The sequence below is a fragment of the Oenanthe melanoleuca genome, chromosome 4A, assembly GCF_029582105.1.
Source record: "Oenanthe melanoleuca isolate GR-GAL-2019-014 chromosome 4A, OMel1.0, whole genome shotgun sequence".
NCBI lineage: Eukaryota > Metazoa > Chordata > Aves > Passeriformes > Muscicapidae > Oenanthe > Oenanthe melanoleuca.
The window spans coordinates 14689542-14716886 of NC_079338.1; the positions used below are offsets into that span (position 1 = coordinate 14689542).

Here is a 27345-nt window from a genome sequence, read left to right on the forward strand (position 1 = left end):
ATCCCTGATGGAAAGGATTTGGGCTCCAAGCTCTCATCTTGGCTGAATCAGCCTTGCAAAGATGCTTAAATTTGTCCCTCTTCTTCCAGCTGGCCTTGCTGAACTTCTTTCACCCCGAGGAGAAGCTGCACGTTGGAGAAGAAGGGAGACGCGTCCGTCGGAATAAAAGGAGCAAAGGCAGCGAAGGGCCCGATGGTGAGTCCTGCTCAGTTCTCCCTGAATTTGGTTCTCTCCCAGATGAGGAATTCCAGGAGTTCTGATTTCTGCAACTGAAGGTCTTGTGTGAATTAATGCTGCTGAGAAATTCCATCCTTGCCTCCTCGAACTGTGCTCGTTTAAGGCTTTAATTTGTACTTGTTTGCCTTTATTTGTTGTCCTGCACACCTGGCTTTGCTTAAAATCATCGAGGAGCTTTTCACAATCCAGCAGACAGCTGGGAGCACCTGCATCCCAAACTGGTGTCTGCTCTAAAGGGGTTTTGAGCTGCTGTGGAGTCTCAGATAGGGTCAAAGCCTGTGTGAAGGGAAGGCAAAGTTTTACAAAGCTTGGATTAAAAGAGCAGAAAGGTTTCTGATTTCTTTGTGAAGAATTTGTTTTCCAGTCCTGGCTTTCCATGATTGTCATGACACAAAGACAGGAGCATGAATTCCTGGAAGAGCTCCTGTGCTTTCCTACTGCTGGAAAGCACAGATCCCCTTTTATAGGAGCAGAGAAAGGCCTGGCTGCCAGGGAAAGCAGGGCAGAGCTGATGGACTTGTGGTTCTGTGCCTGGCTAAGCCCGAGTCCTAACTCTGTTATCATCATTAGTTTTCCAGTCCAGCTCTGTGAGTTTCCCATCTCCCCTGAAACCTTTGCAGTTTCACAGTGCAGAAGATTTCCCTGTGCAGATTTCCCTGTGGCTGTGCTCCAAGACAGAGCTGGGTGAAACTCCCTGGATTCCTCTTGCCCGGAATGCTGACAAGTCACAGACTCCCTGAGTGATTCCAGCCCAGGGTGGGCCATCAGTTTTGGAGCTGGTGTCGCTCTGGTGTTCAGATGGCTCAGGCAGCATCCCAGTCCTTTTCCCAGTCTCCTTGAAATCTATCCCAGTGTCTTCACCAGTTGCTTGTGTAGTAGCAAGTTCCCACTGGAGGCGAGCGGTGTCGGTGGAGCGCTGCCGACAGATGTTGGGAGGGATTAACTTCATCCCTCAGGCTGCCTCTGCCTTGCCAGATGTGCAGAGAGCTGCTGAGGAGGGATAGGGAGCCTGAAGGTTGGTGTCTAACGGGGGTTTTTCCCATCACCCTTGTTCCCAGTGTTGTCATTCCATGACTGGCATTCCTTTCCCAGATTTCCCTGATGTTCCCTGGATGCTCAGAGTTGAACGTGCCTCCACTTGTCCAGTCCCAGGAGGGGAATGGAGCTAGGGAAAGGTCTGGAGCACCAGGAGGGGCTGAGGGAGTTGGGAAAGGGGCTCAGCCTGGAGAAAAGGGGGATCAGGGGGGACCTTGTGGCTCTGCACAACTCCCTGACAGCAGGGGACAGCCAGGGGATTTGGGATCTGTTCCCAGGGAACAGGGACAGGAGGAGAGGGAACAGCTTCAAGCTGTGGCAGGGGAGAGTCAGGATGGACATCAGCAGGAATTTCTCCATGGAAAGTGTGGTCAAGAATTGGAAGGGGATGCCCAGGAAGGTTTGGAGTGCCCTGGGGGTGTCCAAGGAATTCCCAGCTCTGGCACTCAGTGCTCTGGGCTGGGATCAGTCACAGCTTGGATCTCAGAGACCTTTTCCTCACTGATCCTGTGATTCTTACCTGTGTCTTTTTGAAAATTAGGGATTTAGACCCCACAGGTGGTGGAGAAGGGAAAAACTGCCAGAGTGACAGGTTGTGTCCCTCTGGCTTTGGCAAGTGGTTGCCCTGTGTTTGGCTGTGGTGGATTTAGAGCTGATTTAACAAGTGGGAGCCATCAGGGCAGGGCTTGACCTTGTAACAACCATAAAATCGAGAAACAAACAGAGCCACAGCCTTGGGGAACTCAGGCTGTTTGTTTTAGACCTTTGTGAAGGAATCTTGCTGTCAGAGCAGGGCAATGAATCATTAAAGTAATAAATAAAATCATGTCATGGTCCTGGATAACACCGTTTTCTTCATGAGTTTCGCAAAGGGAAAGTTGATCAAATCTTTGATCTCCAAAGAGCCTCCCAAAGATAAAAGTGGCTGAACTATAAATTCCCAGAAGAAGAGAGATGTGCTTTCCACTTGAGGCCTCGCTAATATTTGTCTGGAATTAATTTTATGAACTTTCAAGTGCTTTTGCACATGCAGGGAAAGACCAAAGTGATCTGAGTGTGGAGGCTGGGTTGGAGGGAGGCTGCTCTGACCCTTCCTGGCTCTTCAGTCCTGCCCATCCTGGTACCAACAACAGGCTCTGATGATCTGTAAACATCAGGGAGAACATGGCTCCTTACCCAAAAGCTTTTTCTTTTTGGAGGATTTGCTTTCAAGCCTTTTGCTTTGAAAGGGGTGATTTTGGGACAGGGCAGAGCTGGTTCTGTGCAGCCAGGGGAGGGTGAGGGCTCTGGCTGGAGCCACAGGGATGGGACATGGGAGCAGCAAAGCTGCTTTGGTGCCTCTTTGGTAAAAAATCCGAGGAAAATTGTGTGCAAAGCCAGCAGCTGGATCCTGTCACTCCCCAACAGGACTCTGGAATTTCAGGGGCTTCTCCTTGGAGCACTCTGGTTTCAGCCCTCTGACCCCTGGCATGTTTCATGGTTGGGTTTGCTTAATTTTGGGTTGTGGCCCTGCACCAACAGTGCCCTGGGGCCACTTAAAGCAGCTGAGGTCGTGTCCTGGCCAAGGTCCCTGTCCTTGTCCCTGCATCCCTCAGGATCCCTGGGGGCTGCTGCCTGTCCTAGTCCTGGCATCATCATCTGGAAGCCCCTTTCCAGTCCATGCCACCAAACCAAACTTTTGCACAGCTTTTAAAATCTGCCACTCATTTTTCCAGCTTCTCAAGGATTATCCCTTTCCACTCTATTTTTCCTGCCTCTTTTCTCCTCAGTGTTCCCATCTCCACCTGTCACTTCATTTCCTTTAATTCTCTGAAACCTTCCCCTCTCCAATGCCTCTTCCCTGTTTTCTCCTTTCCCCCTCCTCCCTTTTGCCCTGGTGTATTTTTGCTGCTGTGGAACTGCTGCTGCTCCCAGATGAACAAATCATTCTGGAGCTGCTAATTAGCAACAGTTGTGCTAAAAGGAACCATCAAGGATGTTAAATTAGTCCACTTTTAAATAAACTGGGTATGAAATGTTAGATCTCTATTCCCAGAGTGCCAGTAAAAATGCTGCTGGCTCTTTGCTAACAAAGCCAAAATCTGGGAGTAGCATGGTTGTAACTCCAGAGACAATTCCATGCTCTGGAGGTTATAAATAATGACAGAGCATTTACAAAGCAGATGTCAATAGGACTCTTTAAAAAACATTGTTTTAAACAAATAAAATAGTTTCTTTTTCTCCTACTTTCATCTCTGTTCCCACTTAGATCCCTGCCGGGCTGCTTTCCTGGTTTTTGGGGTTTTTTTTTGCATTTTGGGTTTGGAGTTGTTGGTTTGTTGTTTTTTTTTTTTTTTTCCCCTTTCCTAGATTTTTTTCATATTGAGCTTGGTGAGAAACATCAGGGATTGTTCTCCAGGCTTTGATTGGGAGCATGGCAGCTGGGAAGAGGCTGAGCAGATGGCTGGCCTTAAGCTGACAACAATTTGGTTCCTACTACTTTGGCAATTCTTCCTGCCGAGGAAAGTCCTGGAGGAGAATTCCAGCACTGGAAATGCCTTTGGGTTGGAAGAAAAATGAAATTCTGGGGGATTTAAATTTCTTCCCCATCCCTGCTCCTACCTGGAGCTTTGGAAATGATGCTCCAGCTAAGTGGGTCCAGTTTCACCCTCTGCTTGGTGGTTTTAGGGTGATCTCAGTGTAGTTTTAAAATGGTTTTAGAGTGGGTTTTGAATGGGTTTAGAATGGTCTTGCAGTGGTTTTGAGGTGAGTTCTGGATAATTTCTGGATGGTTTAGCAGGTAGCTGATGGCAGAGCCTGGCTTTCAGAGTGGTTTTAGGGTGATTTTTAGGATGGTTTTAGGGTAAGTTTAGGGTATAATTTGGATTTTTCTGGATGGTTTAGCAGGGAGCTGATGCCACAGCCTGGCTTTTAGGATGAGTTTAGGATAATTTCTGGATGGTTTAGCAGGGAGCTAATGCCACAGCCTGGCTTTTAGGATGAGTTTAGGATAATTTCTGGATGGTTTAGCAGGTAGCTGATGCCAGAGGCTGTTTTTTTAGAATGAGTTGAGGATAATTTCTGGATGATTTAGAAGGTAGCTGAAGCCAGAGCCTGGCTTTTAATACGAGTTTAGGATGTTTTTGGGACAGTTTAGCAGGTAGCTGATGCCAGCCTGACTTTTAGGGTGGGTTTAGGATGAATTTGGGATGGTTTAGAAGGTAGCTGATGCCAGAGCCTGGCTTTTAGAATGAGTTTAGGATAATTTCTGGATGATTTAGCAGGTAGCTGATGCCAAAGCCTGTTTTTAAGGATGAGTTGAGAATAATTTCTGGATTATTTAGAAGGGAGCTGATGCCAGAGCCTGTGTTTTAGGATGTTTTTGGGACAGTTTAGCAGGTAGCTGGATGCCAGCCTGGCTTTTGGGGTGAGTTTCAGATGGATTTGGGATGTTTTTGGGATGGTTTATCATTTTGCTGATGCCAGCCTGGCTTTTGGGGTGGGTTTAAGATGGTTTTGGGATGGTTTAGCAGGTAGCTGATGCCAGAGCCTGGCTTTTAGAATGAGTTTAGGATAATTTCTGGATGATTTAGCAGGTAGCTGATGCCAAAGCCTGTTTTTAAGGATGAGTTGAGAATAATTTCTGGATTATTTAGAAGGGAGCTGATGCCAGAGCCTGTGTTTTAGGATGTTTTTGGGACAGTTTAGCAGGTAGCTGGATGCCAGCCTGGCTTTTGGGGTGAGTTTAAGATGGATTTGGGATGTTTTTGGGATGGTTTATCATTTTGCTGATGCCAGCCTGGCTTTTGGGGTGGGTTTAGGCTGGATTTTGGATGCCTGCCTCCCCCTGGGCATCCCCCAGTCCCACAGGTGCCCTGCCCCAGCCATCCCCCTTTCCCAACCCAGCAGCACAGACGATGCAATGGGATTTTTTTTTTCCACTTTTTTTTTTTTTTTTTTTTTTTTTTTTTTTTTAAATATCCAGCTCACAATAGCAACTTTTCCTGCTGGCTTCCCCTCCTGTGGAAAGGGCAGGTTTGTCCCTCTGCCTCCAGAACAATGGGTGCCTTTGTGTCAGCCCTGTGCAATTCCCAAAGCCCCAGCATTCCCAGAAACACAGATGGATGCAGGGTGATAGAGCCTTATTGTGCTCTGAAACCATGGTGATGAGCATGCAGTAAATACTGGACATTTCCTGGATCCTGGAGCAGGGGAGAAGCTCCCAGAAGGAAAGGCTCACCACAAAGTGCTTGTTCTTACTGATTTCCCTCAGAATTTCTCTGTGATTTATCCCTAAATGGGAGAAATCAGGAATAATGGGATGTTTTAATCTTTGGGGATAAACTCATCATTTTCCTGGGATGTTGCTGTCAGTATTTGTTATTGCTGTGATAAAATTAAGGCTGCTCTTATTTACATATCCCTATCTCCATGTTATTCCCAGATTTATGATAACAGGGATCTGTTTAAGGATTTGTCCCTAAAAGCCCAGAGTGGTGTTTAGTGCTGGTTCCTGCTCTGTCCCAGCCCTGGCACAGGCTGCTCAGAGAAACTGTGGATGTTCCTGGAAATGTCCAAGGCCAGGGTGGACAGAGCTTGGAACAACCTGGGGTATGGAGGTTATCCCTGCCCATAGCAGGGGGTGGAATGGGAAAAGCTTCAAGATCCCTTCCAATTAAAGCAGTTTATGATTCCATAAATGATTCTCTAACTGCTGAAGTCCAGAATTCCTCCCTGAGCTCGGCTGTGTCTGTCCCAGGTGGATGTTAATGGGGAAAGCTGGGAGAGGCCCAAGCCCAGCTGTGTGGTGTCCAGGGTGAGGAATTTCCCATCTCACAGGGATCACAGTGGGATGGATGATGGTCAGTGTGTCCTGACCCATCCACAGCCTCCCTTTGCCCCCTGGCTCCTTCAGCAGCTCTTCCAGTTGGGATCTGGGTTGTTCCAGAAGGAACTCTGCTTCATTTTTGGGCAGTTTACAGAGCTGTGATGAGGTGCTGCTGCTCTGCTCCATCCCTGGAGCTGTTCATCCTTCCCTGCTGGGGATGAGCCCATGGGGTGAGAAGGAATTCTCTGATCATTGTCACCTCAGTGGCACTTTCAGACACTTGTCCTGACTACATTTGTGGATTCTGAGCTCCCAGAGCTGTGCTCAGACCTGACCAGAGCTGAGCTCCTTTTCCAGCTGTGCTCTGAGCAGTGAGGGATGTTACTGGACCTGACAGTGATTCCGCCTCAATTCCACTCCTGGGGCTTTTCAGAGCTGAGCTTCAGGAGTCTCCCAGAGCTGCTTGTGTCACAAACAGGGCCAGCAGTAATGAGAGGAGAGCAGATGTTGCAGAGGGGCAGGGATGTGGCTGCAGCTGGGCTGTGAGTGCAGCTGAGCAGCTGGAAATGCCGGGCTCCTCTGGAAGCTGCTGCTCCTGCTCGCAGCAAGAGAGGCTCCATTGTCTCCCTGCTGGAGGCTTTGCAGCTGAGCTTTGGTTCTGCTGAATAAACCCTCAGCCAGGGAGGTTCTGCAGGCTCAGCACGTGCTCCAGGCCTGTCTGCTCTCTCCAAGTGGTGGAACCTGAGCCCCTCCTCAGGTCCTGCCCCTGCCACCAACAATCCTGCAGATTTTGGGGTGGGTAAGCTTGTTTTTCTGTCTGGGGGTTGTGGCAAAGCTGAACAGATCTCTTAATCCATACAAATATCTCCAAAGGGTGTCAGAGGATAGTGGCAGGCTCCAGGATAAGGAGCAATGCCCATAAACTACAACACAAGGAGTTCCACCCCAACTTCCTTCCATGGAGGGGGCAGAGCCCTGGAACAGCTTCCCAGGGAAGGTGTTTCCTTTCCAGGGAGGGTGTGGAATCCCTCTGGAGACACCCCAAACCCACATGGACGTGTTCCTGTGTCACCTGCTCCAAAGGGTGACCCTGCCTAGGGCTGGGTGATCTCCAGAGGTTTTTTCCAGCTATTCTGGGATTCTGTGACCAGCCAAAGCTGGAGCTGCTGCTGTGGTGGCAGGAGTTGTGCTTGTCCTCACTGTGCCCTCCCTGGAACCCTCTGGTCTGTCACAGAGCAGCTGCACCAGCCCAGAGCTGCAGTGAGGAATTCCCTGGGGCAGAAGCTGTGAATGAGGCTGGGGCTGAATGTTTTCATGAGGGCTTTGTTGGCTGTGATGTATGGAGACATTGTTGGAGTCCTATCTGATCCCACTAATTCCTGCAGGATTTGGGGAAGTGCCTTAATTGCTTTCAATGGATGAATGCAAGGGGTGGCTGAGCCAGGCAGCATTCCCTTCACTTGAGCTTCCCAAGAGTGGTGGAATCTCTCCTGGCTTTCCTTTTTTCCCCACTTTTCCCCCTTTTTTTTCCCCCCTTATCAAATTCATCCAATCCTCACAAGAGTGATGGTGTCTCTCTTGTGTTTCCCACTTTTTTCCCCCTCTTTTCTCCCTGATTTTAGGTTCATCCAGCTGTGTATGTACACAGGTAGATCCTTGGATACAGAGCCTGCATTTTTCCATGTCATTAATCCATCAGTTCTCAGGCAGCTGCTCAATGGAGGTTTTCCATCCAATTAGGCAGGATTATGGATGGGAGGAGGAAAAACACTTCCAGATCTGCAGGGATGAGACAGTCACAGAGGTTTCCTCCCACCTGCCCTCCATCCTTATGGATAACCACGGCAAGAGCTCATTTCAAACATCCAGCAAACAATTCAGGAGAGTCTCTCGTACTCCCACTTCAAACCTTGCTGCTGCCCCACTTGGGAATCATTTCTGCTGGAATTCATGACATATGTTGGTTGTTTATCTTAGTGGGATGTGACTGAAAATGTCAGAGTGTTTTGTGTTAGGCAACAACCGAATAAAACAAACAAAATAAAAACACAGCTGTAACGCTGCGCTGCAGATTGTTGGATTTAAATATGTGGGGTTGATAAAGGAAACAAGAGGGTGCAGTGGTGGATAGAAAATCAGCCTGGTGACTCCAGCCAGCAGCCAAAAAAAGCCTTGGGATCCTCGAATTAGAACTGGGAGTGCTGTTTGTCAGCTCAGAGCTTGGAATCCAACCGGAATGCCTGAAGGGAAACAAAAGGCACATCACATCCTCCTTCCAGAGCCAGCCAGAGGGCTGAAAATGAAATGTGATGGCCACAGGTTCTGGTGTGAACCCCAGGAACTTGGCTGGGACTGGTGATGTGGGAGCAGAGCTGAGGAGGGTGGAGATTTCTGTTTGATTGGCTTTGTGTGTTCCTCAGGAGGCAGTGCAGGAGGATTCTGCCAGCAACAGTGGCTCTGGAGTTAATTGGGAGCAGCATTTTGTCTTTGCTCGTGACCACATTTGTGCTGTGGTGTTCTTGCACCTACTCAGAGACTGGAGCTGGTTTTTTAGAGCCTGTCCTGGTGCCTTGCCATTGATCCTGCAGGATCTGGGTGGGGTGGAGCAGGTAAATCACCTTGGTTGTTCTTTGTGTGCTGTAAAACCTTGGAAATTCCCATTTCAGTGAGCAGGGACACATCTGCCTTGCTCAAGGAAGTGAGGAGGGATTTTCAGCAGAGCAGAGTTGAGGCTGTGGGGTGGAGAGAGCCCCAGGAGGTGACTGGGTCCAGCCTCTCCTCCTAAATGGGACCAGCACAGTGACAGAGGTGACAGCAGCAGAGGTGACAGGTGAAGGGCAGGTGCTGCTCCACCCTGCTTCTCCTACAATCCTGCACCTGCATTTTTCCTCATGCCAAAAATCCCTTAGGAAGGAGATGCACAGGGCTGGTGGGGCTCTACCTGCTCCAGCACCTCCCTTCTGACAGCACCTGCTGCCCTTTGAGCCCCATCCTCCTTCTCAAGGTGGAAAAACCTGTGGAATGCATGAGCACACCCAATTCATCCTGCTCCTTTTGTCCTTTCCAGACCTTTACCTGGAGCAAAAATCAGGTTGATGAGAGGTTGTCTCTTAGGTCTGTCTCCTGTTCTCACTTTGGTTCTGGGCATCTGCAGTAATCAGATTTTTTTCCTTTGAATATGATTAAACATCAGGATAAACTACATCACAACCTACTGCTTTAACTGTTTGAATTATCTGTAAATTTGAGTTTAACTGTCCTTGTACCCCCAAGGAGTCCTGGGTTTTGTCAAGCCAAGCAAAAATCTCTGAGTCCTGGCAGGAGAAAAAAAAAAACCAAAACTTTCTCAACAGCAAAAAAATCTCTGTTCCTGATGAGATCTTAGGAGAAGAGAGATTGTGGCTCTCTGGCATCTCGTGTCTCTCCAGGGATTCCAGGGATGAGCTGTGACTTCCCTCTGTTTGTTTTCAGCCCCATGGGCTGGGGCTGGGGGCTGGTGTTTGGGATCAGAGGGATGGGGAGGGAGCAGGCTACTGATCCATGGAGCTCCTGGAGCAGCATCTGCTCATCTGGATGACACATGGATGGAGGTTTGTCCTTTGGTGGAATGTGAGGAGAGGAGCAGGGAGGCAGCAAAGGCCACTGTCACACATGAGGGATGATTCCCAGCTCCTGGTGCCAGGGCATGAGCTCTGCTCACACCCTGTGGCCAGGCAGCCCCAGGAGTGACCCCAGTGCAGGACATTGCCCCTGGAGAGACATGAAAAGTCCATCAAAGAGATGCAGAATTGCCTCAAAAACTGGGAGTGTCTCAGAAGTGCCCAAAATGAGCTGCAAACTGTCCTTGATCTCCCAGGCTGGAGGAGACCAGCTTTGGGCTGGGGCAGTCCAGCCCTGGGCTGGCAGGTCACCAGTGTCACTGTCCCCAGGCCATTTCTGGGGACTCAGCAGCCTCTCCCTCCACAGGGGACAGGGGGACACTTAGCAAAGGCTCCTGAAATTCAGGTGTGTGTTGTGCAGGTGGAGCAGGCTGGGATGGCTCTTTGGGAATGGCACAGGACCAGGATCCCTCTTGGAGAGAATGCTGGTTTGTGGGTGCTGTTGTGCTCTTGATTTGAGGTGTAACCAGGCAAAGACCATTAAGGGTGGCTGTGTTCACATGTGAATTCTGAGGAGTTTTAAAGCAGGGTCAAAACAAAAAAAAAAGAGAAAGAAAAGTGGTGGTTGAGAAAGCTGGAGTGCCCTGGGCTTTGCCCTATGGACTCACACATCCCACAGTGCTGTTTCATCCTTCCCCTACTTTGTGTCATTAATTCCTTCCCCATTCCCTTACAAAACAGATTCTCTGTATTCACATTTGTTGAAATTAGTTCTAGTTCACACCCCTGGCTTGGGTTTCTGTGAGTGTGGGCAGCACTTTTCCTTCACTCTCAGCAGAAGATCCCCCTTCCTCATCAAAAAGCCACCCTGGGAAGGCACAGCAGAATTCTGGAGTAACACAGGAGGAGATTTATTTCTAGGATGTTCTCCTGGATTTTTCATTTATCATATTCTTTAAATATTCTGCAGTAATCTCTTCAGCAGTTCTCTCTGGAGTTGGTAAAGAAGCACTTTCTTTTTCAGGGAAAAGGGAAAATATTCCTCTTGTTTTAGTGTTTGTATCACTGACTGATAGTTCAGTAGGGTCCAAGAAGCTTTCATCTGGATAGACCAAATTTCCTGAAAATGTTGAAAACATATTGGTTCCAAACCTCCCCTGAAACCACATGTTCTAGATTAGGCATGTGTTTGGGAGCTAACATCCCTCTTTCCCCAATCCACTGGAATCTGGCATTAATAACCCCACATTTAAAAATATTTGAAAAGCTTTACATTTCTCCTAGCCATGGGAATGAAGTGAATGTCACTGCATCAGTGCTGGAAAGGCAACTGCTGAATTTTGGAGGTTTCTTGTTCATTTTTTGTCAGGAAAAACTGACATCCAGGATGGCAGGAGGTTCATCTTCACCTGGAATCTCAAGGAACATCCAAGCTGCCCTTTCCACTTTTGGAATTGGTCAAATAGGGATAGAGGGGTTGGTTGATGGGTTGGAATTACCCCAAAGTCCTTGAGGTTGGAAAAACCCTCCAAGATCATCCAGCCCAGGCTGTGATCCCCAGCCCAGAGCACTGAGTGCAATGTTTGAAAAGACCTACAGGGAATCCAGAGAGGGATTCCTCATCAGGAGCAGTAGTGACAGGACAGGACAGGACAGGAGAAATGGCTGCAGACTGAAAGAGGGGCAGTTTAGGTTGAACATATGGAAGGGATTCTTCTCTGTGAGGTTGGTGAGGGGCTGGAATGGATTTTTCAGTGAAGCTGGGGCTGCCCCTGGATCCCTGGAAGTGTCCAAGGCCAGGCTGGACAGGGCTTGTGTCCCTGCCCATGGCAGAGCTTTAAGGTCCCTTCCAACCCAAACCATTCCATGATTCTATGACTTAAGTGATTTAATGTTTATTTTATGGGACAGTGAGAAGTGGTGTGGTGTTTCTGGATGACACCAACATCTCCTTAATCACCAGGATTTTGTCTCTACCCTGTAACCTGGGATGGAAACAGAGGTGCCTCAGTTGAATTATCTGGTCTTACATGTCCCCAAACCAGTGTCACACTTAGGGAAGAAGATTGAGAGTGTTCCATAGTAACTCAGTGCTGGGAAACAGGAGAAGGATCAATAATTCCCAGTGAATGCTGAAAACAGGTTGGCACAGTCACCAAAGGATGGATGGATGGATGGATGGATGGATGGATGGATGGATGGATGGATGGATGAATGAATGATGGATGGTGGATGAATGGATGGATGGATAGTGGATGGATGGATAGATGGATGGATGGATGGATGGATGGATGGATGGATGGATGGATACCCAAAACTGGTGGCTGCTGCCATGTACCTTTCCCAAACTGGGTGAACACCTTAAAAACATCACTTGGTGTCATCTCCTGTATCAAATGATGCTGCTAAAACATGGTTGTGGCATTCCATGGCCTTTTCCTGCTCTTGGCAATTCCAGCATGTTCAGCACCTCCTTAGGTGTATCCTTTGTTTGGCTGATTCCTATAATGGTCAACCTTTTATAGGTTTGATATAAAATCAGCATAATTATAAAGATCTGTTCCCGTCCATAAAACCAGTTGGAACTGTTTGGCAGGAATTTAAACTATTTCTTGTTAATCCACACACACAGCTAATAAGGGAAGGCAGGGGTTTTTTAATATCCTATTTATATCAGCAGATGTCCTAAAGAAGTTTGGGATATTTGTGTATTTATAGTAAATCATAGCAGTGTGTAGCGTGCAGAAAGAGAGATTGGAGGGGGGGCAAAGTCAACTCTATTAATCTTGCTAAGAGCAAACATGTCACATGTAATATCCTTGAGTTGCATCACCATCTGGGATTTTTCTGAAGGCCTTGGAGTTGATCCAGCAGATGGTAGGGCTGCAGGGGCTGGGGCTGGAACCTGCTCCCTGATCATGGGGAGATGTCTTCTGCTGCTGGCTGGGTTTGCACACCAAAAATTCATCTCTTGCACGTGTTTCCCTCAGCTTCAAGTGAGATGTTTGCATCTGAAGCCCAAGTGCTTCTGCTAAAAGGGAATTGGAATTGTTTGGAGTGGCATGGAGTGGTTTGGAGCTTTCCAGCTCTGGTGTTTGGGTTGAGGTGTTTTGTCATCAAATAGAGATGTCTTTCCTGCTTGTGCCTTTCCCTCTAGGTTTAGCTCTCCTGCAGGATTGACATTCCCTCTTTTTCTGATATTTCCTTGTATTTTCCCAGCAGCTGTGGAAAATCAGCTTTTGGAGGGGTGAAGCTCTGGAGTGCTGCTCACAGCCAGGGTGTCCAGAGCTCAGCATGCAGCAATCTGCTCTCATCTTTCTTGGGGAATCCCATCCTGTGATGAGAAATCCAGCTGGTTCAGTTCCTGCAGCAGAGTCAGGGGCTTTTCCTACAGGAAAAGGGAATATCAGAGGTAGGAGTAGACCAGGTAGCTGCAATGTTTCCAGCAGCACTTCAGTAGCAATGGCTTCAGTGGTTAGGCAAAAATAATCCCAAAAGTAACATTCCAAAGGGAATTTAGGCTTTACAGAGACTTTCCACACCCTGTGACACAGGAGGGCTCACTCTGAGCCAGAAGATCCCCCCAGACCTGTGCTTCTCCTTGGAAGCATTCTCATTCCCAGCTCAGAGGTCTTAGGGAGCAATTTGGTGTTCTTGAAGCCCTCCAGGTTTTCTCCTTCTTTAACTTTTCCCAGTGGTGCTCTCACCCCTTTCCCAGTGCTGGTGGCCACCAAGGTGGGGCTCACTTGCCCACTTCTTGCCCTTCCTAGGAGCCTTTCTGTGGAATTCTTCTCATTTCATCTTTCTGTATCAGATAATCAAGATTGACTTCACTCTTCCCAGGATTTCCTCAACCCTTCACTAAGTGGCAGCAGGATCTCCCCATGTTTTCCAGAGTTATTCCCATTTTAGGATTGTGTTTCTGCCTTGCCTGGCTGAGCAGCAGCAGCTGCAGGTGTCCTCCAGCATCCACCAGAACACTTTATTATTTCCCATGAATATATATTTTATAGGACTGTATATTTTGTATGGCTGAATCTCATTCCACGCTTATTATCCTTCAAAGCCATCCTGCTCACAACCCTTTTCTGTATTAACAGTTCTGGCCAAATTCCCTCCCCCTAAACAAGGGGGTGAACAGAGCTGACAACTCCTTCAAGGGTGGATCAAAGTTTAAACATATATTTAATTCCAGTTGAAAGATGGGAGAAGTAGAAGGGGATGGACTTTGGTTTGACCTCAAAGGAGAGCAGACAAGATGTGGAAAGGGAGGGGTGGGATTAGTGGGAAAAAGGACAGAAGTTGGGAAGAATAACTGTGTTTGGGTGGCTGTCACATTCAGGGCTGGCAGCTGGGACCACCTGGATCTCTGGGACACTCCTGATGGATAATGGAAAGGGATTCATGAGGAGCAGAAAGGTTCACACTTCTAAAGAAGGGAAAAGAGGTGCCAGGGACCACTGAGAGGTTGGGTTGCTCTTAGATCCTATCAGGACTGGAATAAATCCTCAACTGCAGCATGGTAAAATCCCTAAAATCTGGTATGGGAGACACTGATCAGTCAGAAATTCTTCAAGTCAAACCAGTTTCCTTCTCCATGAAAGAAGGGGCAGGTCAGTAGACTCTGGAGCAGCAGAAGATACCCTGAATTTGGTTTTTATACTCCTGTACAGTGGAGGAGCATGGTGGATGCACCTGTGATCCACATCATGGAGTGGAAAAAATCAGTTTTCCCTTGGGCCATCCTTGGAATCAAGGCCTGCATGAAACTACAGTGAATAAACTGTATTAGTAAATAAACTGTGTTAGTAAATAAACTGTGTGGGTTGGGTAACAGGCTTTGAGTCCTGGAGCCTCTCCATGGGAGGAATGGGATTGGCAGTGTGGGAATGATTTAAGTTTGAATAACTTGTAGGTATTTAACCATCAATTAAGAGATAACCAGTGGGTCACATAAATCATGGAATCCCAGACTGGTTTGGGTGGGAAGGGCCTTAAAGCTCAAATCATTCCCCTGCCATTGCCAGGGACACCTTCCCCTATCCCAGGTTGCTCCAAGCCCTGTCCAACTTTGGACACTTCCAGGGATGGAGGACCCATTATATTATAATGACATTATCTGTATGTTCAACCACTGCATTTAAGTTTGAAACTTAAATGTACATTAAGTCATAAACTGCAAGTTTAAATAATTCAAGAAGTATTTTAAAATATTTTAGCAAGTTTAAATATTGGGTTGTGGCCTCTGAAAACCCTGGCAGAAAGAATTTTTATTACCATTTTTCTCCTCTGCACATCAATGCTGGGACAACATCCATCAAGCCAAGTTTTCAAGCCTAATGCTTCAACACCTCAGCACCTGAGAGGAATATTGATCTGAAATTTTGGTGGCCCTCAGCTTAGACTCAGTAATTTATTACCATTTTAGCCTAAATGGAGCAGTAGCTCCTGAACTTCCCATTTTGAGAGAAATTCTGCTGCATCAGAAGCTTCAGCTCCACGCTCCAATTAAACAATCCCCCCTGCTCTCAAACAGATGCAAACCCCAGAGAGACTCAGAAGCTCCCAAGCTTAATAATCCTGGGGTTTTTTGTTTTTTTTTTTCTCCCCCTCGTGTCAGGAGTATTTTTGTGTCTGTCAAAAGCTCCACTTGCAGATCCATAACATCTCTCTCTGCCGTGCCTGGAACAGATGCGTGTGTTGTAATATAGACTGTGAACATTGACATCCCATGTGGTTCTCATTCCTCCCAGTCATCTTTGAAGCTAATTGGATCCAGCCAGCCCAAATGTGTCTGGCTGGCCACAGCTATTTGTACTTTCACTCTGGTTCTGGTGCTAATGGTGGGATCTATGGAACATGAAATAAACTCTCGTGACTCCGAGGGCTGCCGAGGCACAGCCGCTCGCTGGGCTGGGATGGGCTGGGATCTTTAAATGGGATTTGATTTTTTTTTTTTTTCTCTCTTCTAATGTTTTTCAGTGGCTGGTGGCTACAGTGAGGACTAGGGGGTGCTCAGAAGTGCAGAATCAGGAGCCTGGTTGTCCAGGTTAAAATGTTTTGCTCCTGGTGGGATAGTGGGATGGCATCGTTAGGAATCGCTGTGTTGCCCAACCTGTGAATATTACAAAAAAGTAGTATAAAAATATTAGTAAAAACAAGGAATTAGCAGAAATTATCATTTAGATGGAAGGACCTTAAAGCTCATTTATCCCCATGGGCAGAAGCACCTTCCACTATCCCAGGTTGCTCTGAGCCCTGTCCAGCCTGGCCTGAGATACTCAAGGAATCCAGGGGCAGCCACAGCTGTGGATGACCCTTACAGGGAAGAATTTCTCCCTAAAATTATATATACCCCCATTTATAGAGAATGTCTTTACAGATAATGCCTCTTGTAAATAATGCCATCATTTTCCCATAACCCAACAGCACAATGTAGGAAAACCAATATTTCTGTTGGAAAGGCATCAGTAAGGTTGATGTGTAATTTCTCTGGTCCTTTTCCTGTTTTTTCTCTATTTATCCATGGGAAAAAGGCTCTTCTGTTGGGAATTTACCTTTCCCCACCCCTCAGACTCAAAGCAACCTCATTACCTTTGACTGGTTATAATTTTATCTCAGTTAAAGGTGATTTCAGTCCCTGCTATGCTAAACCCCAGGTTTTAGAGGGATTTCCCTGATGAATTGCAAGGAAATATTTGGGGATTTTTGCAGTTCATTCCCATGCATGATGAATTCTTGAGGAAGCAGTGGAACATGTTTCACACTTCAGCCTCTGCTCACAAAGTCCTGTCATTTCTCAGCTTCACTGTAAATATTTTCTCTCCATGCTCGGGAGGTTTGGGTTCCCATTGTTTCAAACAGCCAGTTCGGAATAATTCTTTGCTTTTGTGGTTTTTTAGTGTTTTATTCTTATTTTTAAACAACTTGGCTCACAAGGAGTCAGCAGGGAGTTAGACCAGATGATCTTTAAAGGTCCCTTCCAGTCCCAGCCACTCTGTGATGCTCTGAAATTTGGGTTATGCTCTCAGCTGAGACCATTCCTGTGCTGCTGCATGATCCACAAATATATCCATTGTCCACGTGGAAAATAAAATGGCAATGGGGATTTTCTCTGATGAAATGATCCCTGAATTTCACTAGTTTTCTTTTTTTTTCCCTTTGTAGGTCCAAGTTCAGTGAAAAACAAGAAAAAGGGTAAGTTTGAGTTTTGACTGAATTTTCCTTTTTGTGCTTTGCACATTCTCATTGACCAACAAGAAGGAGAAACCAATGGCAGCTTCCCTCCCCAGGAAAGGCTGGAACAACACCTACAAGCACCCCTTAATAATTCTTTAAACACTGAAAAAAAGTAATAATGTTGTGCAGAAGTAATCCTGAAGATTCTCCAGCTGAAGAGTTGAGTTGAGTCAGTACCAAACACCAGGAGCTGTTGCTGTTTGCCAGCCTTGGCTTTCACCCCAATCCTGCCATCCTGCAGCTTGGATTCTCCTTCAGACCCACCAAACTCAGCATGAGCACTCTTTGCATCCCATTTTTCCTTGTGTTAACCTCCAAATTATCATTTTATGAGCCCCTTCTGGGTGTTGCTCAGCCCTCAGGGTTTTGTGGATTTGGTGATGCTCCTCAGGCAGTTTGTTGGGATTTGGGATTTTCAGGCAGCCCTGTTTGGGGTATTCCTGATGCCATCCTTGCTTTTATAGGATTGCTGGGAACAGTTAGGGTCCCACACTTAGGGTCCCACATTTATTTCCAGTAGTTTTAGTGAGTCCAAGGATCTGAGCAGTCGAATTTTCCATGTCTTTACTGTAGTAGCACATCAAATGGCTTTAATCCTTAAATGCAAACTCCAGAGCCACAGCTGAGAGGTGGGAGCAGGCCACACTTAGCAACTTCATTTGTATTTACTCTGAGAAGCAGTGTAAAATTTTATGTTGGAGAAGTTTGTCCCAACAAAGCTCAGCCCACGTTCAGTCAGCCCAAAAAATAACAAGTGATGGCTGCAGCCTGCAGAGCAATTCCAGAGGGGCAGGGGGGTCTCTGGAGCTGGATTGCATACAGCTGTATAAAATAGCTTAATTTTATGGTATTGTCACATTTAATTCTTTTTAGAAAAGTTCATTGTATGATGAGTGAGGATTATGGAGAACTCCCTGCTTCTGCCTGCTCTGAGTTTTGGAGGCCCTGGGATGGACATGGGAGACTTGGCAGGCTGGGATTTGGGTGCTGGGACCCTCCTTGGAGACCTGATAAGGGAGCTGTCAGATAATAAATGGAATATCTTTTGTCTTGTGAGGTTTGTTAACGTGAAGGAGCAGTTGAAATGCCTTGAGGGAGGGAAAGGCACAGAAGTGTGTTGATGGGATGAGTGACTGTGTCGCTGCTCCAGCAGCAGCTCCCTGAGCAGCAGAGCAGATTTGGGAGGCAGATGAGTTAAAGCAGCTGTGATGTGCATCCCTCTTGGGAAGGGAAGCCTGGAGTGACAGCAGCAGCAGCATTCCCAACTCCCTGTCTGCAATCCTCCCTTGGGATGGCCTGGACTGGGGGGTGTCAGTGAGAGGAGTTTGGTTCAAGGTGATCATTTCCAAAGCACCATCCCAAGGAGGAGGAGAATTCCTGGGTTAGTGGAGGGCTGGATTGTGGCCAACTCAGGTTGGAAGTCATGGCTGCTGATTTGGAGAGAAATATTGCTGTGGAGATTTGTCCCTTGAAGACTTTTCCCACTTTTTGTAGGACACCAGTGTGGCTTTTCTCACCCCCTGCTTACTTTAACCTCATTTTCTGCACATTTAAGTTATGCCCACAGTTGTCCCACCCTGATGTCCTTGTGCCCTTGCTCCTGGCTAGTGGCCATCCAGAGATTCCCACTCCTGTGCTAAAACAGATGGATTTTTCCTGACACTCCTGCCTATTACAAAGATGAATATTAGTAGAGAAACAAGTACATAAATGTACTCAGAAACTATTCCAACAACTATAATTTCATATCCCAACTGCTGCTGTCATCTAAATACCAGTTTAATTCTGTCCTACTGGGGACCTTGTGGCAGCAATTGAAGTGATTTTGCTCCATTTATGTTCCTTGGCAGAAAAGCTGTTCCAAAGTGGCATTTTAAAAACTACATCAAAAGAACATCAGTTTTGTCAGGAACGTGGAAAGTCAGGAGAGCAGGGACCAGGCTTTCCCTGCAGAGCTTGTTTCATCCCACTCTGTGTATGTAGGAGTCAATCCTGATGTGGTTATGTCATTTCTCTTCCTTGGGATATGTGAAGTGTTTGAGGATCATGGGAGGGAAAAAAATTTTTACCTCGAGGCTGTTAAAATACTGGGACAGGTTTTCCAGGGAAGCTGTGGCTGCCCCATCCCTGGAAGTGCCCAAGGCCAGGTTGGACAGGGCTTGGAGCAACCTGGGATAGTGGAATTTGTCCCTGCCCATGGCCTGGATTTGCCTTAAGGTCCTTTCCAACCCAAACCAGTCTGGGATTCTGTGATTGTAACAGTTCTCCAGTGTTTCCATCCCCTGGATAGGGTCAGTCCTTCCTGAGCCCCTCCCTCCATCCAAAGCCCAAAACACTGAATTATTTTGAGGCACAAGCAGCACAGGGGCTCCTCCAGCAGCGCTGGGGAGGAGCTGGAGCTCAGCTCTGAACTGCCCTCTGGAGGAGACCAAGCCATGGGGATCATCTCCCATTCCTAATGTGCAGCAGGTAGGGAGGATCATCCCTGTTTTCCATGGAAACCCAGCAAACTGAGAAACTGCAGAGTGGTTCATTTACACCACAGCACCCTGTGTTGAACGTGCTGTGGGAGCATCCTGGCTGCATCCAGGGATCATCCCAGCTCTGTAGGGATGTGACTGACCCCGTGCTGTGACTGGGGCTGTGGGGAGAGACCCCTCAGCCTCCATCCCTTGAGCAGCCCCAGAGAGTCCCCGTGCCTTGTTTAGGTGTAATTCCCAACAGGAAGGAGCCATAGGACACACACCCCAGCTCTCCTGAGGTTCCTCCTCATCCCTGCCTGCAGCCAGGAGTGATCCATCCCCAGCTTCCCATTTCCTCCAATATACCCCACAGCCCCAGGTAACTCCTGTCCTTGTGTTTTCCAGGTAAAAAGGCAGGTCCTCCAGGGCCCAATGGTCCCCAGGGGCCACCAGGGCCTCCTGGGCCACAGGGTCCCCCCGGCATTCCCGGCATCCCCGGGATTCCAGGCACAACTGTCATGGGACCACCCGGCCCCCCTGGCCCACCTGGCCCTCAGGGACCTCCTGGAGTGCAGGGCCCCTCAGGTAAGGATCCATCTGTGCCCTCTGCTCCGAGCTGGACAGGTGGGAACACCAGAGGTGTCACCAGAGATGTCACCAGAGCATCCCGATGCCATGCTCAGCCTGAGAGGACTCAGGTGTCCTCAGTGGGACCTGTGGAAATGTCCCTGCCCATGGCAGGGGTGGAGCTCGATGGGCTTGAACCCTTCCAGCCCAAACCATGCTGAATTTCTGGGATTCTGGGATTCCAAGGCTCTAAGTGGGCAGGAGCAGCTGGAGCCCCTCAGCTCCCTGCTGTGCTGCCAAAGGCAGCTCCTCCTTAATTAGGATTTGCCTCCCAGGGAAGGGAGATGCAGTGAGTGACCTGCAGAGGGACACTTGGCATCTTGGCAGCCAAGAGGTTTTATTCCCATTGTGGATCTGGGAATGGGTTGTGCAATTTTCTCTTCTAGTGGAAACCTATTGAATAACAAAATAATTTTGATGATTGGACAGAAATGCCAGGAATAAACTACAGATTTTTTTTTATTTTCCTTCCTTATATGTTTTTTAATAATTTTTAATATTTAATATTTCTGGTTTATATATTTCAATATTACCTGCACCCCGTATCCCTCCTCCTGTTAAAACAGAGGTTTAATGGTTATCATGGAGTAAGAAAATTGATTTATATGGAGCTTCAGGGTTATTTTGGGATAAAAGAAGTGTTATTTATGGGAATTTTCACTTCTGCTTCAATGATGTGGAATTACCTTTTGCAGGTGCCACAGACAAAGCCAGCTCCAGAGACATCCAGGTGGGTTGATCTTTCCATGGAAAAAAATAGCTTTGGGGGGGATTTTTGTGGACTGGCACAGTGCTTCCCATGAATCCTCAATCCCTGTGCTCTCCCTTGCAGCCAGCTGTGGTCCATCTCCAAGGCCAAGGCTCAGCAATCCAAGTGAAGAATGGTAAGGATCTCTTGATAATTGTGGGTACTGGGAAAATCCCCATAGGGTTCCTGAATCCCAGTCCATCCCATAACACAGCTCCAAGATGACCCCTGCCCTCCAATGCCCCTGCCCAGACCCCCCAAGAAGAGTCTTGGGTGGAATCTCCACCCTCATTTCCCCTGAGCTCCTGTTTATCTCCCAGATTATCCCTGTTCTGTGCATCCCAGGAATTCTGTCCCACTAAATCTCCCTTCTCCCTGACCTCCAGGTACACCTTGTGCCTCCCCAGCCCCTCCATGACCATTCCATTTTCTCCTCCCATTCTATTTTAAGCCCTCAGTGGATCCTTGTCCTGTCTCTTCCCCATTTGCCCATTTTCCTCCAGTTTCCCAGGAATTTAAGCCAGGGAAGACCCAGTGGTGAGAGGACACAGAGGTGTCCAGCTACCAGCTCTTCCTGGGATCCCCTGAGCATCTCTGCCCCCACCAACATCCTTTAATCCCAAATCTGGCTGAGCCACTTCCCATCCACAGGCAGCTCCTTTGGATGGGATTCCCAGATCCCCATCCAAATTCTCCTCCAGTTCCTGCTCTCCTTGCCAACAGCTGGGGCTCATTCATCACCTCCTGCCTCCCTGCTCTGGCTGTGCTGGAGAGGAGCTGCCTTGTCCCCTCCCAGGGACCACATCCATCCATCCTTACCCCAATCCCAGGCTGGCTCCCCAGGGTGGGGGCTGCAGCATCCCTGTCCAGGAATTCCTGCCTCCCACGTGGGATGGGGAGGGCTGGCCCCTGCTTCTGTGGGAAGGCAGCTTTCCCTCTCAGCAGTGAGCAGTGGCAGCTGGAATTTCTCAGGATAGGGATTTGTGCTTGCAGCTCCCCAAAATGAAAAGGAAACCGCCCGTTCCCAGCAGCAATGTGAGGGAAAAGTTGCTGTTTGCTTACGTTCAGAAGCAATTATCCCTTCATCACTGGGAGTGCTGAGGGCTTGCAGAGGGAAGGCTGCTCTCTAAGAGTAGGAATGCCCTGAGTGTCCTTCCCTGCTGCTCAGGAACAATCCAGAGCTGGGAGCCAGGAATGCTGTCCAGCTGCCAGCCTGGCGAGCTCCAGCTGGGAGCAGGGAGAGAAGAGGCAGATGGAGACTGGGAGGAAAAGAGTGGGATTTGATAAACTAAGGCACCTACAGAGATTGGCTCAGTTTGGGGCTCATAGCAAAGTCTGTTCCTAGGTTATCCCAGTAATCCCAGTGCCAAAGGACTGGGTGGTGAATCCATAAATCCCTGACAGTGTTGAGGGACCCCAGTTAGGGGTTACTGTGTTGTGATATGATGCAATTTCCTACTTTGTTGTTATTCTGGCTCTTAAAAGCCTTAGGAGTTGTAAAGGCAAAGGTTTTGTTGAAATTATCCCAACTACAAAGTCAGGAGTGGTGAAGTCAAGGAACACCAGAATTAAAATCAGTCGTGTGACCCAAAGCTGGCCTCCCTTTGCCTGGAGAAGAGAAGCTCCAAGAGCCCCTTCCAGTGCCTAAAGGGAGTCCAAGAGAGCTGGAGAGGGATTCTGGACAAGGGCCTGGAGTGACAGGACAAGAAGGAATGGCTTAAGGCTGAAAGAGGATAGATTTAGATGGGAGATTGGGAAGAAATTCTTACTTGTGCTGGTGGAGAGACTGTGTTTGTGTTGTATGACTGTATTTATTTGTGCTGTATGACTGTATGTGAGCTGTGTGACTGTATTTGAGCTGTGTGACTGTATTTGTGCTGTGTGACTGTGTGTTGTGTGACTGTAGTTGTGCTGTGTGACTATGCTGTGTGACTGTTTGAGCTGTGTGACTGTGTTCTGTATGTCTGTATTTTAGCTGTGCGACTGTATTTGTGCTGTGTGACTGTGTTTGAGCTGTGTGACTGCTGTGTGGCTGTATTTGTGCTGTGTGGCTATTTGTGCTGTGTGACTGTGTTGTGTGACTGTGCTGTGTGGCTGTATTTGTGGTGTGTGACTGTTGTGTGTTTGAGCTGTGTGGCTTTGAGCTGTGTGACTGTGTTTGAGCTGTGTGTGTTTTTGCTGACTGTATTTGTGCTGTGTGACTGTATTTGTGGTGTGTGACTGTTGTGTATTTGTGCTGTGTGACTGTATTTGAGCTGTGTGACTGACTGTATTTGAGCTGTGTGACTGTATTTGAGCTGTGTGGCTGTATTTGTGCTGTGTGACTGTATTTGAACTGTGTGACTGTATTTGGGCTGTGTGACTGTGCTGTGTGACTGTATTTGTGCTGTGTGTGTATTTGAGCTGTGTGACTGTGCTTGTGCTGTGTGGCTGTGCTGTGTGACTGTATTTGAGCTGTGTGGCTGTATTTGTGCTATGTGACTATTTGAGCTGTGTGACTGTGCTGTGTGACTGGGCTGTGTGACTGTATTTGAGCTGTGTGACTGTTGTGTGTTTGTGCTGTGTGACTGTGTTTGTGCTGTGTGGCTGTGCTTGTGCTGTGTGACTGTGCTGTGTGGCTGTATTTGAGCTGTGTGACTGTGCTTGGTGACTGTATTTGGGCTGTGTGACTGCTGTGTGACTGTGCTGTGTGGCTGTATTTGAGCTGTGTGACTGTATTTGGGCTGTGTGACTGTGCTGTGTGACTGTATTTGTGCTGTGTGGCTGTGCTGTGTGACTGACTGTATTTGAGCTGTGTGGCTGTGCTGTGTGACTGTATTTGTGCTGTGTGGCTGTGCTGTGTGACTGTATTTGAGCTGTGTGGCTGTATTTGAGCTGTGTAACTGTTTGTGCTGTGTGACTGTGCTCTGTGACTGTGCTGTGTGACTGTATTTGGGCTGTGTGACTGTTTGGGCTGTGTGGCTGCTGTGTGACTGTATTTGAGCTGTGTGGCTGTATTTGGGCTGTGTGGTTGTGCTGTGTGACTGTATTTGAGCTGTGTGGCTGTATTTGTGCTATGTGACTATTTGAGCTGTGTGACTGTGCTGTGTGTGTGCTTTGTGACTGACTGTATTTGAGCTGTGTGACTGTGCTGTGTGACTATGCTGTGTGGCTGTATTTGAGCTGTGTGACTGTATTTGAGCTGTGTGACTGTATTTGGCTGTGTGACTGTATTTTGTTGCTCCTGCCCTTTTCCTCCTGACGGGTACTGAGTGACCGCCGTTTTCTCATACTGAGATCTTTCAGGTGGAGTCCTCAATGACTGGTCTCGCATCACTCTGAACCCCAAGGTGTTTAAGCTGCATGCCCGCAGTGGGGAGCTGGAGGTACTGGTGGACGGCACATACTTCATCTATAGTCAGGTAGAAGTGAGTACGGTCCTAGGCTAACTCCTCCTATTCTTGTGTTCCGGTGGAAGCCTTGCATGAACCACGAGAGGGCTCCAGACAACAACCGAAATGCCAGCAGCTTGTGTGGAGCTGTGTGCGGCTCAGGATGGGTGTGGGGAGGAGTGTCACACCCCTGTCACCGCCAGGACACCGGGGATTAGTCACTGACAGCACAGCCACACCCACCAGCCCCGGGGTTATCCCTCCAGTTATCCGTGTGGTCATTCCCCCACCCTTCCAAACGTCCCTGCAGGCAGGAGGCTGAGCTCAGTGCTGTAAAAGACCTGAACAATTTGTGGCCATTTGTGGTTATTTTGGAGCTGTGTCACTCTGCCAGCCCAGATTCCAGCCCAGGTGACTCTGTTTGCCTCCCCTGCTCCAGAACCAGCTCTGGGGTGAAGTGAGCCACGGATGTCAGGTGCTCCTCCATGGAATTGGTGACACGTGTCCAGTTTGGATGGGGACAGAAAATACAGCTCTACATGGGCCAAAGTGTAGTCGTTACCCAGGTGCTTGTGCTGATGGCTGGCCACAGTGTTGGGCCACTGAAGCCTCATTGTTTGTTGTCCACCAAGAAAAAAAAAAAGGGATTCAGTGTTCAGGCAGCTCCTGCCTCCAAAAGGGCTGGATTTCCTTTCTCAGGAAGAAGCAGCTCCCTGAGACTGACTTCTCCTTGGACAGGTCTTCCTCCTGCAGTTCTTTGCAACCAGAGTGTGGGAGAGGGTTAAATGAGGACAAGTAGAGTCACAGGGCCTTGGAAGTCAGGGAGTTCAATCAGTAGAAACACGGTGAGGTGATTTCCTTCCAAGCTGTGGAGGCTGGGACAGCCTTTTCCCTGTAGTAGCTCGTGCCTGTGCAAGCACCAGGAGGCAGCTCCCAGTCCACCTTAGGGCAGTTCTGATGTCACCACTAAAGGAGGCTCCTGGCAGCAGGAAGCAGGACTGGCCAGGTAAGTGCAAGAGGCCTTCAGTGGAATGTGTGTGTCTGTGTGTGGGATGAGAGGCTGTTGTAGCACACAGGGGGCCCTGCATGGCTCTGTGCAGGTGTGTCACTCCCCTGGAATAAGCAGGATGGTAGCTCAGCCTTAGGCACGTGGATCCAGGGGTTTTTGCATGCTTGGGTCAGCCTGAAGAGGAATAAAAGAGGTTCCTGGTCGGTTTGGGTGCCAGCCCTGTGCGTGCAGGTGTTGGGGCCAGCAGGGGCCAGGACGCTGTGCTTGCTCCCCACACCCCAACCCCATCCCTGACAGCTCTCTCCTCCCTGCTCCACACCAGGTCTACTACATCAACTTCACGGATTTCGCCAGCTACGAGGTGGTGGTGGACGAGAAGCCCTTCCTGCAGTGCACGCGGAGCATCGAGACCGGCAAGACCAACTTCAACACGTGCTACACGGCCGGCGTCTGCCTGCTCAAGGCCAGGCAGAAGATTGCTGTGAAGATGGTCCACGCTGACATCTCCATCAACATGAGCAAGCACACGACTTTCTTTGGGGCCATCCGCCTGGGAGATGCACCTGCATCCTAGAGAGGAACTTGGCGTGGCCAAGGACACCCACGGGACTGCCCAGTGCTGCTGTTCATAAAGCGTATCAGTATTTCAGGGGTTCTGTAATCCGGCCATAAAGGAAACTGATCCAGAGCTATTTATTCCTATATGTGAATGCAGGAAGCACAATCGTCCTCTGTGACTGGCGGGGAGACTCGGATCAAACCAAAAAAAGCTGGTGGGGAGAGCGTTGTGAGGAGGGAAAGGCTGTTGGGTGTGCCTTGTCTCAGTATTTCAAGTATTACTGCACTGATACTCTGCTCTGTGACCTTCACACGAGGCTTGGTGGGAGAGCTGGGGGCTCTGCTCGGATGTTGCACTGGCAGGAGCGTCCCAGGGAGCGGGAGGACAAGGACTCCTGTCCCAAAATCCCAGCCAGGCTCCTGCTTGTGCACGCTAACCACAGCCGGGAGGGGGGTTCTGGCTTCCTGCCTTCCCAGGGGGAGCTGGAAGGGCTGGGGGGCGAGGGGAGCTGGGTGAGACAGGGTCAGTGGTGTTTACATTCATCCTCAGGAGGAGGAGGAGGAAAAGTGCCTCGACCTAGAGCTTGGAAGCAAAAGCAGGAAGTGCGAGAGGAAGAGGAATAACTAGAGCAGGCTTAGCAGATAGGAAACTGCCTCCACATTCCAGAAACCACCAAATCCCAAAGAAAACGCTGATTCCCAGGTCCAGGCCTCTGCTCCTTTCAGCTCCTGCCCTTACCCCAGAGGTAACCTTGCCCCAGCGGGGGCTGCCTTCAAGTACTGCTGCTGTTACAGCAAGTTGAGTTGGGTTGGGGGTAATTTTTTTTTTGTTGTTTTTTTTTGTTTATTTTTTTTTTTTGGTTTTTTTTTTTTTTTTTTTGGAGGGGGGGTTGTTTTGTTCTTTTTAATTAATATTTTGCAAACCAGAACACATTTCTACAGGCTTCACCGAGCCACGTAGAGCAGCCACAAGTACTTGTGACAACACTCGGAGGAAGTTTGTTATGTTTAAGAATAAAATATTCAAACAGGATTTTTTTTTTCTGTTTTAATAGCAACTGTCCTGCTTTTAGATGTGGTTTTTAGCCTTCTTTCCCCCACCCCTTTCCTTTTGGCATCCTCCTACCTAAAATAAGTGGTGATGGAGACTTTAGCAAAGGAAAAAAAATGGGTTTTTAAAATCCGGTCCAGCATGAAGTCACCACTTTTTCTTTTCTCTGAGCCCTGCTGAGTCTAGTCATAACTCGATTTCTGGTGACTAATAGAGGAGCTGGGACACTATTGTTTCTTTTGGCTTCTTGAGCAACTCTGTCCCGTTACCTCCCCTCAGCTGGGGAGACCTAAAGCCATAAGATGCTCTGGAGCTGAGGCAGAGGCACAAATTGCTCTGTTGTCTCAGCCCTTGGCTCACACTTGCTCAGCTTGGTTGGGGTTTTGTTTCCCTGTGTTTCTTTCCAGAGCCTGTTTGTGCTTTCAAGAGGGGAGTGAAGTTGCAGCCTGTGTAGAAATGGGGCAAATCCCAAAGTGACAGCTTCAGCCTGGAGCAGGGGAGGTTTTGGGGACCTCAGGGCCTAAAGGGGCTGTAGGAGAGCTGGAGAGGGACTTGGGGCAAGAGCCTGGAGTGACAGGACAAGGGGAAATGGCTCCCCACTG

General features: G+C 48.4%; 1 protein-coding gene across 3 annotated transcripts in view; it reads left to right on the plus strand.

The window, feature by feature from the left end:
• Positions 1–26725, plus strand: part of EDA (ectodysplasin A) — a 63115-nt gene extending 36390 nt beyond the window's left edge. The window contains exons 2-8 of one of the 3 annotated variants that reach the window (XM_056491500.1): positions 90–195; positions 16846–16875; positions 19785–19964; positions 20702–20736; positions 20839–20890; positions 24031–24161; positions 25457–26725. In XM_056491500.1, coding sequence (XP_056347475.1) covers positions 90–195; positions 16846–16875; positions 19785–19964; positions 20702–20736; positions 20839–20890; positions 24031–24161; positions 25457–25708 — 786 coding nt within the window. In that variant the 3' untranslated portion in view covers positions 25709–26725. The remainder of the gene's footprint in view (positions 1–89; positions 196–16845; positions 16876–19784; positions 19965–20701; positions 20737–20838; positions 20891–24030; positions 24162–25456) is intronic. The other 2 variants (XM_056491501.1, XM_056491502.1) reach the window with 2 other exon arrangements.
• The last annotated feature ends 620 nt before the right edge of the window (positions 26726–27345 follow it).